The 18,527-nt window shown below is 46.1% G+C and overlaps 1 protein-coding gene across 1 annotated transcript in view; it reads right to left on the bottom strand.

Moving 5' to 3' along the window:
* Positions 1-14,400: 14,400 nt before the first annotated feature.
* Positions 14,401-18,527, bottom strand: part of LOC141073440 (uncharacterized) — a 132,165-nt gene continuing 128,038 nt past the window's right edge. The window contains exon 4 of the mRNA XM_073560653.1: positions 14,401-15,166. Coding sequence (XP_073416754.1) covers positions 14,784-15,166 — 383 coding nt within the window. The 3' untranslated portion in view covers positions 14,401-14,783. The remainder of the gene's footprint in view (positions 15,167-18,527) is intronic.

Raw genomic sequence — 18,527 nt, 5'->3', positions numbered from 1 at the left:
TGGAGACAGAGGGCAAATCAGAGAACATATTAAATCAGAGGTAGTCAGAAGTTGTAGGCAGCAGGAGAGTTTGCCGTGCACACAGCAGGGGATCAGCTGACGTTAACAAACCCCACTTAGGCCTCTTTCACACATCAGGTTTTCGCCGTCAGGCGCGATCCGGCGCTTTTGACAGAAACCGGATCCGGCGAAATGCAATGCCGGATCCGGTTTCCCCCCCATTGACTTGCATTTGCGCCGGATCGCGCCGGATGGCCATGCGTTTCATCCGGTTTTCGCCGGATCCGGCAATGTGTCGCAATGTGTCGCGATCCGGCGTCTGGAAAAAACGTCTACTGTAACGTTTTTTGTCTCCGGCGAAAAAGCCGGACACGCCGGATCCGGCGCGTCCGGCTTTTTCACACAATAAAAAGCCTATGAGCGCCGCAATGCGCCGGATCCGGCGAAAGCCGGATCCGGTGGCCGGATCCGGTTTTTTTGGTCTGAGCATGCTCAGTAGCTCTGCCCACAGGAGATATATAAAAGCAAGACAATGGGACCCTCAGCCACACCCAACATGCCACCCAAGCCAAGAACCAGGAGCAGGAGAAGGCAGCAGACATCTGCAGCAGCAGCACCATCAGCACCACCCCAAATGGAGCAGCATGCTGAACGGGAGGGGAGTCCAGAAGCAGATGAGAGACGGTTATTATCAAATCCCCCATTCCTCCAAACTAGGGCCATGGAATATCAAGATATTCATTGGCCCTTTGTTTCTCTTTATTCAACAGCCGCCAAAGAGATGCAGCAGCAGCAGCAGAAATAGCATCACTGGCAGCAGCAATACCCACAGCCATGGAGTCTGGCCATCAACAGGACAGCACATCTTCTTCTGGGAGCCCTCCCTCGCATCGTCAGCGTTTGATGGTAAGTTTTTATTTCCAAAATCCATCATCTCTGTAATATATGTCTATTCATTGCCTTTTATTTCAAAACAGGATTCACAAGATGAAGAGGAGCTCCCAGAAGAAGAAGGAAGGGGTGGACAGACACCTGGAGTGGGCTCACAATTGGTAAGTTTTTTGCATCAAACGCAGAAACACAACATCACACTACACACAACACATAGAAAACAATGTTCTGCAGACCACACACAGCAAACAAATGCCTACATCCAAAGACATAACATTTTTTGTTTTCTTCTCTAGTCTTCCCAATCTGGTGCTCGGCCAAGAGGTCCTCGCAGTGCCTCCCAGGGTCGTCGGCGACAGCAACGCGGCGGTCACCAGCGTGTAAGTATAAATATTTTTGCTTTGTATTTTTGCACTTTTTATTTCATTTCTTTTGTGGAGGCTAATTATGTTATTTTTGTCTTTTTCTTTAACAGCCTTCACAGCGTGCTCCCGACTCTGACGGTGAGGATGGAGGGATTGATGTGGACCGCCTCATCGATCTCGTCAGAGAAAGGGAGCCGCTCTGGAATATGGCTGACCGCCGCCACGCTGACCTGATCGTTACCCGACGACTCTGGGAGGAAATCTGTTCGCTCCTTGTGGGCCGCTGGGAGGACCTCGAAGCTCGGGCCCAGATTAAAGAGCGTAAGTATATACAGTAACGGTTGCTTGATGTAAACCAGTGTTTCCCGAACTCCAGTCCTCGTGGTCCCCACGGATCATGTGTTCAGGATTTCTATTTACTATGGAAATCCTGAAAACATGACCGCTGGGGACCATGAGGACTGGAGTTTGTGAAACACTGATGTTGTATACTAACCACTCCTTTCTCGTTTCAGGGAACAGAATTGTGAATCGGTGGCGGTCTGTGAGGGATCGTTTCAAGAAGGAGTTCAATAAAGAGATGCGGGCCCCGAGTGGATCTGGAGGACGCAGGAGCAAGTACAAGTACGCACGAGCCCTGTCGTTCCTCCGGGAAACAATGCTCACCAGAAGGTAAATATTACACACCACATGTGAAAAAAATGTTAGATGTAACTTTTTTTTTTCAGCCAGGGCCATACCATGTCAGTATTTTAATTGTTTTTTTTTCTCTTTATTACACAGCACGGTGAGCAGCACTCGGGAGCCTGCACGATTGGACCCTTCTGAGGCGATCCCTGAGGAGACCGGCACCGAGGGACACTTCGACCGCCCCGGTACATCTGCACCTTCCCAGCCTTCCCACACATTCGACCCATCTGTCCCATCCACCAGCACAGGAGCATCGTGGCCGCCTACATTACATGAAGCTGCTGGTGAGGAGATCGCTTTCCCTTTACCCCACCCTTCTGCCCCTGCCGCCTCTAGTACACCTGCGGGTACTGGGCGGCAGCGGCAGAGGGGTCAGGAAAAGAGTTATGCGCAAGAGTTATTGCATCTGAATGCATCTTTCCAGAACTGTCTCAAAGTCTTGTCAGAGCAAATCTCCGCAGGCTTTCAGCAGATCAACTCCAGCATTCTGGAGGTGAAGACACTTCTGCAAACCATGCATTCAGAAGCAAGATCTTCGCCAAACCACACCTTTTTCAGGTCTGTTGTGGAGCGCATGGAAACGCTATCTCCTACCCAGCAGATGCATGTAATGCATTCGTGCCACGGTGCTCTACAGCAGGTTACCTCCCAACCTCCACCTCCCACCACTGTAGTTCCTCCACGTGCACCCCCTCCAGCCACTTTCCATCCTCCCCCTCCTATTACATCTGCACCCCCTCCAGCCACTTTCCATCCTCCCCCTCCTATTACATACCAGCAACCTCACCAGTACCAGACATCTCCCCACTTCCAGCAACCTGCCCGTACCAAACTCCTTCCCCGTACCAAACTCCTTCCCCGTACCAAACTCCTTCCCTGTACCAAACTTCTTCCCCATACAACTTTCCATCAACATCATCTGCTCCTACAGTCCCTGCCCAACCCTCCACTCCACCGCCCACCACCTCTTCTGCCTCCCACATGTCCACCCATTCTGTAGCTTTTTCCACACCATCACCTCTAACTGTTCCTTCCCCACCACGATCCCAGTCCTCTCTCCACACTCCCAGTGTCGAAGTGTCCCGCAGCCCCTCCAGCAGTATTTCCACCCCACAGTACACAGAGTTGTAATGTTTTTTTTTTGTAATAAAAATGCCCATTGGGTTTAAAACCTTTATTAAAAAAGTTTTTTGCACTTTAAAAACATAAAAAAAAAAAAAATTTAAATAAAAGTTAAATTATCGTTTCACAATGGTTGTCTGTCATTTCTTTCTGCGGCGAACGATGTTTTAAAAAAAGGTTAAATACAGGGTATTTCAAAGGTAAAAAGGTATTCAAAACCAGGTATATAACTGTGGGTAAATTTTAGCTTTTTGCCACAGTTGTGTTCCTGGTTGTGTTTGAAGCAAAGTATTTCACCTAAAAAGTTGTGTTTATTGTTGGTGATTTCCTACCAATGTACACAACTTTTGTTAAAAGGTGAAATACTTTGCATAAAACACAACCAGGTACACACCTGTGGCCTAAAGCTAAAAATAGTAAGACCATGACAAGATAGCCAACTTTGGTTGGCAAAGGTATATACTGTTGGTCCAGAAGGTACACAAGTTTAGGGCACAAATCTTTCACACTCTGTCATCCCAGTTACTCTGCCTTGAGGTGACATAAAGTATAGTGGAAAATTGTCCCTGAAACCGTCACAGAACTTCTAGTGGTAATATTTCCAATGACAACATCCATCTTCGCCAGTAACTTGCTCTTCTCTCCAACCTGCACTTTCTCCTCTACAACCTGTCAAAGAAGGGCTGTAGGAACATGCTATATATAGTTTTCCAGTAGCCAATCCCGTTCGGAAGGCCACAAGGGTCAATTTTAAAAACCGGATCCGGCGTAATCCGTCAAAAAACGGATAGAAAAACGGATAGAAAAACGGATGAACCGGATGAGACAGATCCGGTTTTGTCTGTCAAGAACAAGACGGATCCGGCAGAAAACCGGATCCGGCACTTCAGGTTTTACAAAACATTTGCCAGATCCGGCATTCCGGCACGACGCCGGATCGCGCCTGACGCCGAAAACCTGATGTGTGAAAGTAGCCTTACACATAAGCGAGTGTTTTGTCTGTGTGGACAGCACTTCTGAGCAACAACGGGCGTTGCTGTAGCCCAGGAAATAAAGTTCAGGTCATAGAAACATGAACACAACAGGAGACCTGGATCCTGTTGCCAGCCAATTATTTATTCTGGAAGAGGACTGGCAAATTCAGGTGAGATCCAGGCCTTGTTCATTTTCACAAAAGTAAGCCGGTCAACATTATCGGCGGATAGTCACGTGCGACGTTCTGTTACCACACCACCTGCAGCACTAAAGACACGTTCCGATAATACACTGGCAGCAGGGCAAGCCAGCACCTCCAATGCATACTGGCTAAGCTCTGGCCATGTATCCAGCTTAGAGACCCAATACTTGAATGGGGAAGAGCCGTCTGGGGGAACACTAACAGGGCACGACAAGTAGTCTGTCACCATCTGACGGAAACGTTGCCTCCTGCTGACTGGAGCCGTCTGTGATGGTGTAGCCGTTTGTGGCGGTCCCAAAAAACTTTTCCACATTTGGGCCATACTGGCCTTGCCTTGTCCTGCGGCACTGCCTCTGCTACCTCTTTGTGCAGAGCTTCCTCCACTGCCTCTACCCACATGGCTGCTTTGAAAAGCACTACCAGCAACACTTGCGGGGGGAATGGAGAACATGATGGCCTGCACAAGTGTTTCTTGGTACTCCCGCATTTTTCGCTCCCGGTTCCACTGTGGTATGAGGCTTTGTAAGTTGTTCCGGTAGCGAGGATCTAGGAGAGTGTACACCCAATAATCAGCCATGTGGAGAATGTTGGCGATGCGGCGGTCATTTAACAAGCACTGCAGCATGAAATCAACCATGTGCTGCAGACTGCCAACTGGACCGGAAACACTGTCCCCAGCTTGAGGCAGCATCTCTGCCTGCTCAGCATCACCCCACCCTCGCTGTACACACTGACTACTAGAGCCTTGTGAACCTCCCTCCTCTGGAGAGATGTGTTCCTCCTCCTCCATTGACTCCTCGTCATCCTCCTCACTAAGTGTCCCCTGCCTGGGCCTTTGTGTGGAAGCACGTTGCGCAGACTTGCCAGAAGCAGATGGCATTTCTGATTGCTCATCCTCGACCTCTTCAAAAACCTCCTCACTTAGTGCTTGTAAGGTTTTTTGAAGCAGACAGATGAGGGGGACAGTCATGCTGATTAGTGCATCATCTGCACTGGCCATCCGCGTGGAGTCATCGAAGGCACGCAAAACATGGCAGATGTCCCTCATAGTGGCCCACTCAGTGGTGGTGAAGTGTGTCCGGCGCACAGTGCGACTTGTTTGCGCCTGATGCAGCTGGTACTCCATTACTGCTGCCTGCTGCTCACACAACTGCTCCAACATATGAATTCCACCTGGTGGGGAGGTCACATATGATGCGATGTTCTGGCAGGCGGAATCGGCGTTGCAGAGATGCAATGCGCGATCTTGCCATGCTGGAACGCCGCAAGTGAGCACACTCTAGGCGAACCTTGTGCAGCAGTGCATCAAGATCCGGATAGTCCCTCAGAAAGCTCTGCACGACCAAATTGAGCACGTGTGCCAGACATGGTATGTGAGTGAGGTTGCCTAGGCCCAGAGCTGCCACTAGATTTCGGCCATTGTCACTCACTACCAAACCTGGCTGGAGATTCGCTGGCACAAACCACACATCGCTCTCCTGCTTGATGGCATTCCAGAGCTCCTGTGCTGTGTGGCTCCGATTCCCCAAAGAAATTAATTTAAGGACGGCCTGTTGACGTTTGGCCACACCTGTGCTCATATCTGGCCTAACAGGCTCACGCAGTGCTGATTCCGAGGAACTAGAGTAGGAGGAGGACTCAATATGTACAGACTGCATTCCTGCAATCCTTGGAGTTGGCAGAATACGTACAGAGCCACTCTCCAGATCTGTACCCGGCTCCACAACATTGACCCAATGGGCAGTGAGGGAAAGGTATCGTCCCTGTCCATGGCTACTGGTCCACGCATCGGTGGTCAGGTGGACCTTGCTACTGACGGCATTTAGTAGCACATTTTTAATTTTTCCCTCCATATGCTTTTGCAGGGCAGGGACGGCTTGCCTACTGAAATAAAAGCGGCTGGGCACATTGTATTGTGGAACTGCCAATGACATAAAGTTCCGGAAGGTGTCAGTCTCCACCAGCCTGAATGACAGCATCTCAAGGGTCAGTAGTTTGGCAATGCCGGCATTCAGAGCCAGTGCTCGAGGATGGTTTGCCGAGTATGGCCGCTTTTTCTCCCATGCCTGTGCTACCGATTGCTGGTGAGTGGCCTGGGAGTGTGCTGATGACTGAGAACGTGGTTCAGTGGGTGGAATTTCACTGGGTCTCTGGACAACAGTGGCAGTGGTTCTTCCATGGAGTTCCAGTGAGGAAGCCGAACCAGCTGTGTGTGAGCTGGAGGAAGAGGCCCCAACACGAGCTGAAGAGGTGGTAGGTGCTGCTGAAGGTTGGCCTACATCTTCAGTGTGTCTGTGTAACTCCACCTCGTGCTTGGTACGCACATGTTTCCACATATTTGTGGTATTGTTGCTCACATTTTTCCCTCGTTTCACTTTCTGATGACACAGCTTGCATTTGACAAAGCAAATGTCATCTGCAACTGTGTCAAAAAAAGACCACGCACTGCAAGTCCTGGGAGCGCCCGTTTTGTGTTTTGGAAGAGGATTGCTCCTCACGGGTGCCAAAGTGGAGGCTACAAGCAACCAAGTCTGCCCCCGCCCACTCCCTCCTCTTTTGGCCGTTCGGGGAATCTCTTCCTCAGAGCTGCTCCCACCACCTTCCTGTGGCTGACGCCATGATGGGTCAAGGACCTCATCATCTCCACTCCCCTCTTCAAGCACCGGCTGGTCCTGGGTTGTCTCGCCAGCACCGTACGCACCAGAAATTGGCAACTGAGTCTCATCATCATCAGATGAGCACTGAGGTGTGCTGACAATAGGCACTGGCCCACCCGCCTCTTCAGATTCAGAGGGACAAAGCAGTTGCGCATCACTGCATATTCACTCTTCTTCACGCTCTAGAATGCTGCTTGGCTGGCCACCTCTTTCCAAGCCAACAGATTCTGAGAACAGAAGTAAAGATTGAGATGGCTCCTGTCCAGGGCTCTCAGACTGCCTGGGCAATTTGGCAGGTGGTGAAGAGACAGATGGTTGCTCTTCAGTGCTCTGGCCTTGGGAGGATGCGGAAGTCATTGAAGTGGATGCGTTAGCTGCCATCCATCCGACAACGGCTTCAATTTGTTCGTCACACAGCAGTGGGGTACGGCGAGGTCCTACAAAGCTGCGCATGAAGGACTGTTGCCTGGTAAAAGTGGGGGATGCCGGGTCACTGGTGGCCGCAGCAGACACCGAATCCCCACGTCCTCTCCCTGCTGAATCCCCCCGTCCTCTCCCTGCTGAAACTCCACGGCCACGACCACGTGCCTTACTCCCTGCCTTCTTCATCTTGGTAGACTGATAAAGATAGGCAGAAAAGTAAAAAAGGGGTGGCTTTGTGTTCTTATTCCTGAACACCTGCTAACCAGTATAAGAAACACTAATTTGGCTAAAAGTGTGTGTACTACACTTTAATATGATCTAATGTGGCCTAGACAACTGTAAAGTGGAGTGTTTGGTGAACTTTATTTCCTTTTTTTTGGGGGGGGGGAAGAAAAGGATGTGACCAAAGTTTGAAAGCTATAGTATCACAAACTTTTTGGAGCGATTACAATGCTGGAAGCTAACCTACAATGCAATTGATGAGGCTCCAAAAAATAGGGTGATACTAGTCTGGCTGGCCCTGAAGGGCACAAGCCAGCAAAAAGGCTCCTCTATCTAATCCTATATAGTGTTTGCAACCAACCAATGACAATGGATGCGGTTGGAAGCACACTAATATAGGAGCAAAAATCTGGCTAAATTAGCTGCAAAAAAGGACTATGTATGAGGCAGTGACGCACGCTGAGCGGACTACAGCTAGCGGTGGCTGTAGAACACACTGCAACGTGAGCTGCACTCACACACAGAGAGACCTATCAGACAGCCAAAAACAGTGCAGAGAAATGGGCTATAGCACTGAAAGGCTGCTGAAAGGCTCCGCTGTCCACTCCTTTAGTGTTTGCAACCAACGTATATGGATACGTATGGAAGCACACTATACAGGAGAAAAAAAAAGCAGCAATAAAAGAAAAATGTGTATGAGGCAGAGACACACGCTGGGCGGCCTACAAGCAGACGTGCCTGCAGGACACACTACACAGCGTGGGTCTGCACTCACACAGCCCTTGCAGACAGCTATTAAAACAGCGCTGCTGGGCTACAAAAATGCTACAGTGGTGGATTATGTAGCCTGGGTAGAGCACTATATGTGTTTTGAGAATCGCTATTTCTAACTGTCCCTCACAGTCTTCAACAGCAGCCTGTCCCTAACTGAATTCACAGCAGAGTGACCAGAAATGGCGGCTGCGGTGGCTTTTATAGTGCATCATGACATCATTTCAGCAGCCAATCACAGCCATGCCAGTAGTTAACATGCCTACATGCCTAACAGGATGTGCCCACACTTCTGAGGATCCCCATTGGCTGAATCAAATCGAGCTTGCTGATAGCATTATGGGAACTTCCGATTCCGGTATCCGATATGAAAAAAGTATCGGAACTAAGTATCGGAATTCCGATACAGCTAATATCGGCCGATACCCGATACTTGCGGTATCGGAATGCTCAACACTATTTACAATGCATTGATAATTAGGATAATTTGGGTTAAAATACGTGTATTCATCACACCTTCGTATGTGGGGTAATTTGGTTTAAACTTAAATATATTACACAGTCTGAGTGACAGTGACTGAGTGTATGAGCAGCTGCTGAGCGAGTAATGTGATACGTTTGTTGTGTGAGGCCTCAGGATTCTGAATGCAAGAGGGAAAAAAAAAAAAACCCAAAACCTTTATCTTTAGAAGAAATATGCAGATCAGTTAAATTATTAGAATATTAAAATACATAATGAAATATTATCTATACAACATATATTTCTATAGTAATTATTATTTCTTGATTTAGTTAATTGTGGATAAGTGCAATCGCACATCAAAATGGTTTATGAAGAAAATCTACATTTAAATTAATTTTTTCAAAGGATACTTTTATGATATTCAAATTAATTTTAATGGTCACACATCTTCAGACAAACAATGGTATAAGCAAGTATAAATTCACACAATTTATAAATTAATTTAATTTTGGTTTTGATAAATGAATTATTTCATGAAACAATATTTTTTGGTATTAAGGGGGAAATATGTTTTTGATCCTGACTACATCATCACATCTGATTAATACCTCTTCTTCACACATTTTAATAAAGAACAAATAGAAATAAGGTACAATGGTATAAGTATTGGGTATAATAACATTAAGTATTATAAAGAGTCATTTTTTTACAGTAAGAGGAGTAATACATGCAAAGTTGAATAATTTGAATATTTTGGTAACACAAGTTTATGACAATTATGAAATAATCCGGATCATGGAAATATTAAGGGTATATGTTACTGACGACATAACTACTCTGCATCAACATAAAGGCCTTATTCTTATTTTTAATTTTCAATTTTTTATTCTATTTTTATTTTAATTCTTAAATTTTTATTTTTTCTGTCAATCAATATTTAGTAAAGTAATATCTACTATAACTATAGAATATTGCTTCATTAAATATAGTGATGATATGGTTCTATTACAAAGGAAAATGTTTCACTTCTGAGTTATATGCAACAATTCTTTTATTCATTCATTCGCTCACTCATATATTCTTATTTTGGTTCATGGCTATACATTCCTACATATTATTACTATAATAAATAAATTCCTTATTAATAAAGATGAAAACACTGGTTACATAAAACACAGTGACACCTATGGGTTGAAAAAGGTAATTACACCTATGACATAAAAAAATGTTCTATCACATGAAAAAAAAAAAATATGGATAATAATGTATTATCACTTATTATTGGTTTATTATTTCAAACATTGAAATCCATATACGGTACAAATTCTGATAATGATATTACTGATTGCTATGGTACGCTGTGATATTATAGGATAGGAAAATTACCAGATTTGGTATAGAATAGGGAATGAAGACTTCAAGCAAGATACTGAAATTACGTTAATAAAGACTTTTCATATTTCTAAACTTTATTGATTCTTACCAGTTGCAAGAAGAAGAATGCCGCTATCCAGAAGTCCCAGAAGGTAACAAAGCTATGATTACAGAGTAATAGACTGTGCTACTTACAAGTGCAGTATCCACCACTGACAGCCACAAGTGCAGTATCCACCACTGACAGCCACAAGTGCAGTATCCACCACTTACAGCCACAAGTGCAGTATCCACCACTGACAGTCACAAGTGCAGCATCCACCACTGACAGCCACAAGTGCAGTATCCACCACTGACAGTCACAAGTGCAGTATCCACCACTGACAGTCACAAGTGCAGTATCCACCACTGACAGTCACAAGTGCAGTATCCACCACTGACAGCCACAAGTGCAGTATCCACCACTGACAGTCACAAGTGCAGTATCCACCACTGACAGCCACAAGTGCAGTATCCACCACTGACAGCCACAAGTGCAGTATCCACCACTGACAGTCACAAGTGCAGTATCCACCACTGACAGTCACAAGTGCAGTATCCACCACTGACAGTCACAAGTGCAGTATCCACCACTGACAGTCACAAGTGCAGTATCCACCACTGACAGTCACAAGTGCAGTATCCACCACTGACAGTCACAAGTGCAGTATCCACCACTGACAGTCACAAGTGCAGTATCCACCACTGACAGCCACAAGTGCAGTATGCACCACTTACAGCCACAAGTGCAGTATCCACCACTGACAGTCACAAGTGCAGTATCCACCACTGACAGTCACAAGTGCAGTATCCACCACTGACAGTCACAAGTGCAGTATCCACCACTGACAGTCACAAGTGCAGTATCCACCACTGACAGCCACAAGTGCAGTATCCACCACTGACAGCCACAAGTGCAGTATCCACCACTGACAGCCACAAGTGCAGTATCCACCACTGACAGCCACAAGTGCAGTATCCACCACTGACAGCCACAAGTGCAGTATCCACTGACAGTCACAAGTGCAGTATCCACCACTGACAGCCACAAGTGCAGTATCCACCACTGAGCCACAAGTGCAGTATCCACCACTGACAGCCACAAGTGCAGTATCCACCACCGACAGCCACAAGTGCAGTATCCACCACCGACAGCCACAAGTGCAGTATCCACCACCGACAGCCACAAGTGCAGTATCCACCACCGACAGCCACAAGTGCAGTATCCACCACTGACAGCCACAAGTGCAGTATCCACCACCGACAGCCACAAGTGCAGTATCCACCACCGACAGCCACAAGTGCAGTGTCCACCACCGACAGTCACAAGTGCAGTATCCACCACCGACAGCCACAAGTGCAGTATCCACCACCGACAGCCACAAGTGCAGTATCCACCACCGACAGCCACAAGTGCAGTATCCACCACCGACAGCCACAAGTGCAGTATCCACCACCGACAGCCACAAGTACAGTATCCACCACCGACAGTCACAATTGCAGTATCCACCACCGACAGTCACAATTGCAGTATCCACCACCGACAGTCACAAGTGCAGTATCCACCACCGACAGTCACAAGTGCAGTATCCACCACCGACAGTCACAATTGCAGTATCCACCACCGACAGTCACAAGTGCAGTATCCACCACTGACAGTCACAAGTGCAGTATCCACCACTGACAGTCACAAGTGCAGAATCCACCACTGACAGTCACAAGTGCAGTATCCATCACTGACAGTCACAAGTGCAGTATCCACCACTGACAGTCACAAGTGCAGAATCCACCACTGACAGCCACAAGTGCAGTATCCACCACTGACAGCCACAAGTGCAGTATCCACCACTGACAGTCACAAGTGCAGTATCCACCACTGACAGTCACAAGTGCAGTATCCACCACTGACAGTCACAAGTGCAGTATCCACCACTGACAGTCACAAGTGCAGTATCCACCACTGACAGTCACAAGTGCAGTATCCACCTCTGACAGTCACAAGTGCAGAATCCACCTCTGACAGTCACAAGTGCAGAATCCACCACTGACAGTCACAAGTGCAGAATCCACCACTGACAGTCACAAGTGCAGAATCCACCACTGACAGTCACAAGTGCAGTATCCACCACTGACAGTCACAAGTGCAGAATCCACCACTGACAGTCACAATTAAAGTGTCTAACCTGACAACCAGAGGACGATGATCCTATGATGCTGAGATGAACGGTGTTATCACGTTCTTACCAAGTTCCAGAGGTTTCCAATCACCTGTAAAGCTTCGATGAAGGCTGGTGAACAATGAAGGTAATTGTCAGGAAGCTACAACCCTGACATGTGTCCTGTGCATTAGGACAAGGACTGGTTATGGTGCTATGTTTAGCAAGGAAAAGTAATTTTAACCCTTGCTTTGCTGACCAAAGACGTCACACCTGTTCAAAGACCAGTGCGGATGGAGGATTCCAGAATATCCAAGGCGAGCCAATGTAAGCCCAAGTTTTTAAAGGTGACACTGCACAGATATTAAAGCTGCATTTCATCTATAGACTTTGTTTCTTATCAACATTTGAATTTATGGACTTTGTTTTTATACACAACACGATTTCTACAACATCTATATGCTATAGAGAAACTGTGTTTCTAAAAGAACCAAGAAGAAGACAGAAGACATCAAAATGAAGACCAGATGACATCAGATGATGATGACTGGACCTGAGATGCTTCAATTTAGACTTAGGGAAGTATAATTATACATATTTTATATGAATATTGTTCACGGCTTACCATAACATGAATTCACATCAATTATGTCATTAAGTACTTATAACGGTAATCTGATGTTATTGATATTAAATTATTTTGTCAAAGAAGAAGAAAAGAAGATCTTGTTATATTTTGAGGGTTCCAATTAATGTCTGTCTCCCTCAAAAGGGGGAATTGTTAAATATTAATAATCCGTTAATTTCGTATAAGACTCAGTTCTGTACGTTGCTTTAGCTGACACAACATAGGCTATTTTTGTAAGCTTGGCTCATGGTACAGGACAACTCCATATATACCGAGATCACTTGCTTCAAGAGACGTATATAATTCATGGCTCACTGTAGAGGTCGCGCGCTCCTTCCCTCACCATCATGAGACACAGACGCAAGATGTCATCTCTGCACGGACATAACTGAACAGCTGGTATGTTAATCCAACTCACGTCCAGAGAAGCTACGCACTACAGGACACGTCTTTTCTGAGTTCCAGGAAAGAAGGTGACAAGCTTTTGCTATCAACTAATGGACAATCTCTCTTTCACCTATTTTTATGTTTTTCTGTAATAATCTTTTCTTTGATGGAAGAATCCAAATAAACCACTACATTTTTATCTGGTAACTAGTCCGGAGTATTTTACAAGAATACTCATTATTTTACAAGGCCACGCCCCCAGCAGTCACGTGCTTCAGGTCCTATCTGGCCTGAAACAATCTCTCTCTTCTCCTGCTTCCTCTGAGAGACCTGTGGCCGGCTCCGCCCCTTGGCAGTCACATGCTTCAGGCCCTGTTAGTCTGAAGCACGCATCTTCACTGCTGCTGCCCGCTGCACAGGGATCTCTGAGCACAGCTTGTTTTACTGAGGACACGCACACTGGCTCAGTGAGCAAGTGCAGTGCGGTGTGCCTGACAACCAGTCTGAAGATTTGATATATAGTTTTTATATGTGTAATACTTTGGACTTTTACTGAGATTTTTATTGCATTAATTTTTACATTTTTTCAGCTCTTATTGTGCTGTGAATATCCTATAATCTCAGTACGTTATCGGTTCTGTCTCCCTCTTACTGTGTGGCTGCTGGTTGCGCTACCACAGATACAACTGGAGACAAGTCCATCCAGGAGTGAAGTGAGGCCATTTCTTATCTGGAACCATGTCAAAATAATATTACCGATGTTTGTAAATTGTATGTATAGTGGATTAGTGGAACAACCTACGGTGTGTATCCACACTGTGCTGGGATTAATAATCTCATATCTACGGTGCACACAGTCTTGCAGTATACAGCGGAGATATTGGCACCTTGGATGCGCTTCTGGCTACTTGATCTCTTCTACGGACATTTTGGTGACGCAGGTCCATAGGGAGCAGAAGATGGTGGAAGTTCCCAAAATGTAATGCAAAACTTACTATAAGCAGAACTACTCTTAGAAAGAAGAAGGAAGAGACGTTTCCTGGTCAGTCCTTTATTCCTATATGTGATGGGGTAGAATTACTTATCATGTATAATATATAGAAAGCGTAAACCTAATCTAGACAGTCAGAAAAGGAGCCGCAATTACCGCAGTGCCTCACGCTGGATATAACACGGGGCGTCATTACTCACATTGGTCGGGGTGTGCGCCGCCTGTCGGTTTGATGACTTTACATCACTATGAGAAAGAAATTAAACCAGTTTTGCATTTTACCCCGCGCCCCTTATCACTTTTCCCTTGTGGAGTGAGGGGTAAAGAGAAAACAACATTACAAAAATGTGATGATAGTAAGTTGTTGTTTTTTACTGCAAATTGTGATAAAATTCTGTCACATTTAGTAGAATAATTCCCTCTAATGTTAGCGCCTCAAAATCCACGAGAACAACCTCCTCATCCAACCGCCTCTATTGTATTCATTATTTCTTCTCCTTTCTTCCTCTCTTATCTCACGCTCTTTCTTCTCCATTTCCGCCTTGTGTATATACTCCAGCAGGAACTTCTTCCGCTCCCTCCAGTCTTTCTGGGGATTTCTTTCTTGTCTTAGCCGATATCTGACATCTCTCAGGGCGCTGTGAATGACCGTCAGGATATCTTTGGTGCTCCCCTGAGTTTTGATATGATTTTTCTCCGTGTAGTTCTCTATGGATATTATAACCTCGGCTCCCATCAGCTTGAACATCTTCTCAATCTCCATGAAGTCTCCGCTGGTTTTATGGGTGATGACAATAATGGGGACGACTCCTGCAAGAGACACAGATGTGAGCGGATGATCTTGGGGATACAATCATTACTGTATTCATGGTTTATTAAGTACTCGTTATTACAGGAGCGATAATTGTCCCAAGCAGACACAGAACACATATATGTAGATAACCAATCAATAGAACAAAAAGTGCAGATGATCTCACACAGGCCTAGTGAGGGTCCTATTCTCAGCTCCTGCCTGCCAGCGGAGGCTGGCGCCCTATATGCAGTGACAGCGGCGCTCCTCACTGACTGTCCCTAGGGTCCCTATTAATAATAATAATAATAATTTTTATTTATATAGCGCCAACATATTCCGCAGCGCTTTACAATTAAGCGGGGACATGTACAGACAATAAATTCAATACAAGTTAAGACAATTCAAACAGTGACATTAGGAGTGAGGTCCCTGCTCGCAAGCTTACAATCTACAAGGAAATGGGGGGACACAGTAGGTGAGAAGTGCTTGTTAATTCAGGTCTGGCAATTATAATAGGGATTTTGATATAAAGCTGCATGATCCGGTCATCAGCCCGTGTGTTTAAGTGCAATAGACAAGTATCAAGTGCAGTTATCGTGTGCATGAAGGGTGTGGAGACAGATGAATAGTAGGGTGCAGATTCAGAATAATATTTGGAAGGAGGGAACAGGGCAAACTTAGCTTGCTGAGTAGTTGATGTGGTAGGCTTGTTTGAAGAGATGGGTTTTCAAAGCGCGCTTGAATAGGTCAGGGCTAGGTATCAGTCTGATCGTCTGGGGAAGTGCATTCCAGAGAGCTGGAGCAGCACGAGAGAAGTCTTGGAGACGGAGGTGCGAGGTTCAGATTACGGGGGATAATTAGTCTTAGGTCATTTGTAGAACGGAGGGCACGTGTAGGGCGATAGACAGAGATGAGAGAGGAGATATAAGGCGGTGCAGAACAGTGGAGAGCTTTGTGGGTGAGAGAGATGAGTTTATACTGGACCCTGTAGCGAATAGGTAGCCAGTGTAATGACTGGCACAAGATGGAGGCATCGGTGAAGCGGCTGGACAGAAATATGACCCTGGCTGCCGCATTCAAGATGGATTGGAGAGGAGAAAGTTTGGTAAGAGGGAGACCGATCAGAAGAGAGTTGCAGTAGTCCAGACGAGAATGAATAAGAGCGACAGTAAGAGTCTTAGCAGTTTCAAAGGTGAGAAAAGTTCGGATTCTGGAGATGTTTTTAAGATGCAGGTGACAAGAGCGACTGAGTGATCGGATGTACCGAGTAAAGGAAAGTTCAGTGTCGAATATGACCCCAAGACAGCGGGCATGCTGCTTGGGAGTTATGGTTGAACCCTCCAGGGTTATTTCGATGTTAGGTAGAGTGAGGTTAGTAGAGGGGAGAAACACAAGAAGTTCAGTTTTAGAGAGATTTAGTTTCAGATAGAGGGAGGACATGATGCTAGAGACAGCAGACAGACAATCCTTGGTATTTTGAATTAGGGTAGGGGTGATGTCAAGGGAAGAAGTGTATAATTGGGTGTCATCAGCATAGAGATGATACTGGAACCCAAATCTGCTGATTGTTTGTCCAATAGGGGCAGTGTATAAAGAGAAGAGGAGGGGGCCTAGGACTGAGCCCTGCGGGACCCCGATAGTAAGGGGACGAGAAGAGGAAGAGGAGCTGGAAAAAGATACAGTGAAGGAGCGGTCAGAGAGGTAGGAGGAGAACCAGGAGAGGGCTGTGTCCTTGAGGCCTATAGAGCGGAGCATAGTGAGGAGGAGCTGATGATCCACAGTGTCAAATGCGGCAGAGAGATCCAGGAGAATCAGCAGGGAGCAATGACCTTTCAATTTAGCTGTTATTAAGTCAGTAGAGACTTTAGTGAGGGCAGTTTCAGTAGAGTGTAAAGAGCGGAAACCAGATTGTAAGGGGTCGAGAAGAGAGTTATCCGAGAGATAGCGGATTAGACGGGAGTGGACCAAGCGTTCCAGGAGTTTAGAGATGAAGGAAAGGTTAGAGACAGGTCTGTAGTTAGCAGTGCAGTTCTGGTCCAGGGATGGCTTTTTAAGTAAAGGGGTTATGATGGCATGTTTAAATGAGGAGGGAAATATACCTGAAGAAAGAGAGAGGTTAAATATTTTAGTCAGGTGAGTGGTGACCACTGGTGAGAGACTGCAGGAGCTGTGAAGGAATAGGGTCACTGTTGCAGGTTGTAGGCCGAGCAGAAGCAAGGAGCTTGGAAACTTCTTCTTCTGAAACAGGCTCAAAGATGTCTAGTGAGCTTGAGGTGCGGCAGGGAAGGGGATCCAGGCACTATTAGCCCTATGATAAGAGGAAAAGATAAAGTGTATTGGTAGGCCCTGAAATAGCCGACCCTCAGTATTAATCAACATATGTCAGTCACAATAGTGAGGTTGGTATGTTCAATTACCCACTGCCAAATACCAGGAGCAATAAAACTGATACCAAAAAATTCCAAATCACCAGCACAGGTCAATGAATATGATAATGTAACAGCAGGATCATAAGGAAGTGTCAACAATTAATGATTCTGTAGCTATGGCAACAGATGAAGTCAAAGAGCGTGTGTAGCCATCACTGGAGGTTCCAAAACCGAGATAGAGAAGTCCGTGACAGTAAACTGCCTTACCCTGCTTGATACTTATGTACCGACTCCTGCAACATCAGCCATCATTATGACCTGCCATCTATACGAAGCCTCCCGACGAGCCAAAGGGACAAACGCATTGAGGCAATATGGCCGAGCCCAACCTTCAGTCTGGATGAGCACTGCCTTACCTACATTGGTTTACATCTGTCCTGTTAATATCCTCCTCATTAGTCTGGATAATAACTGCTTGATCAATGAGGGTTTATCTTGGAGCCTGTCTGATGGGCAGAGTGGACATCTTGCTCAATGACTTGGATGAGCATTATTCGTGGTATATCCATGTGTTATTATTACCAGTGTGGTGATTATTATCCCGCAGTCCCTGAGTTGGGGCGATGATTTAGGTGATTATTATTGTTGAGTATTATAAGACCTGTCCTGTTTTTTCTGCTATGTGTCATTGTTAGGGCTGTTGAGGGTCAACAAGGCACCGAGAAGCGTGGGGCCACTGTCGCTACATATAGGGCGCCAGCCTCCGCTGGCAGGCAGGAGCTGAGAATAGGACCCTCACTAGGGCTGTGTTAGATCATCTGCACTTTTTGTTCTGTTGATTAATTTTCTATGCAGCACCCCCTAGGGCCGGGGAACTCTGTACCGAGCTGGTAGTGCCTTCAGGGGATATGTCACTGCAGCAGTGACCCCGTCTGTAGCCCTGGGAGTCCAATGAAAAATGGGGGTAATAATAAAGGAGTAATAAAGTTTATATGAGATGATTCGCGAC

Source organism: Dendrobates tinctorius, unplaced genomic scaffold, assembly GCF_039654945.1.
Source record: "Dendrobates tinctorius isolate UK_male_01 unplaced genomic scaffold, ASM3965494v1 ptg000301l, whole genome shotgun sequence".
Taxonomy (NCBI): domain Eukaryota; kingdom Metazoa; phylum Chordata; class Amphibia; order Anura; family Dendrobatidae; genus Dendrobates; species Dendrobates tinctorius.
The sequence above is the reverse complement of the archived record's forward strand: the minus strand, read 5'-3'. Positions and strand labels throughout refer to the sequence as shown.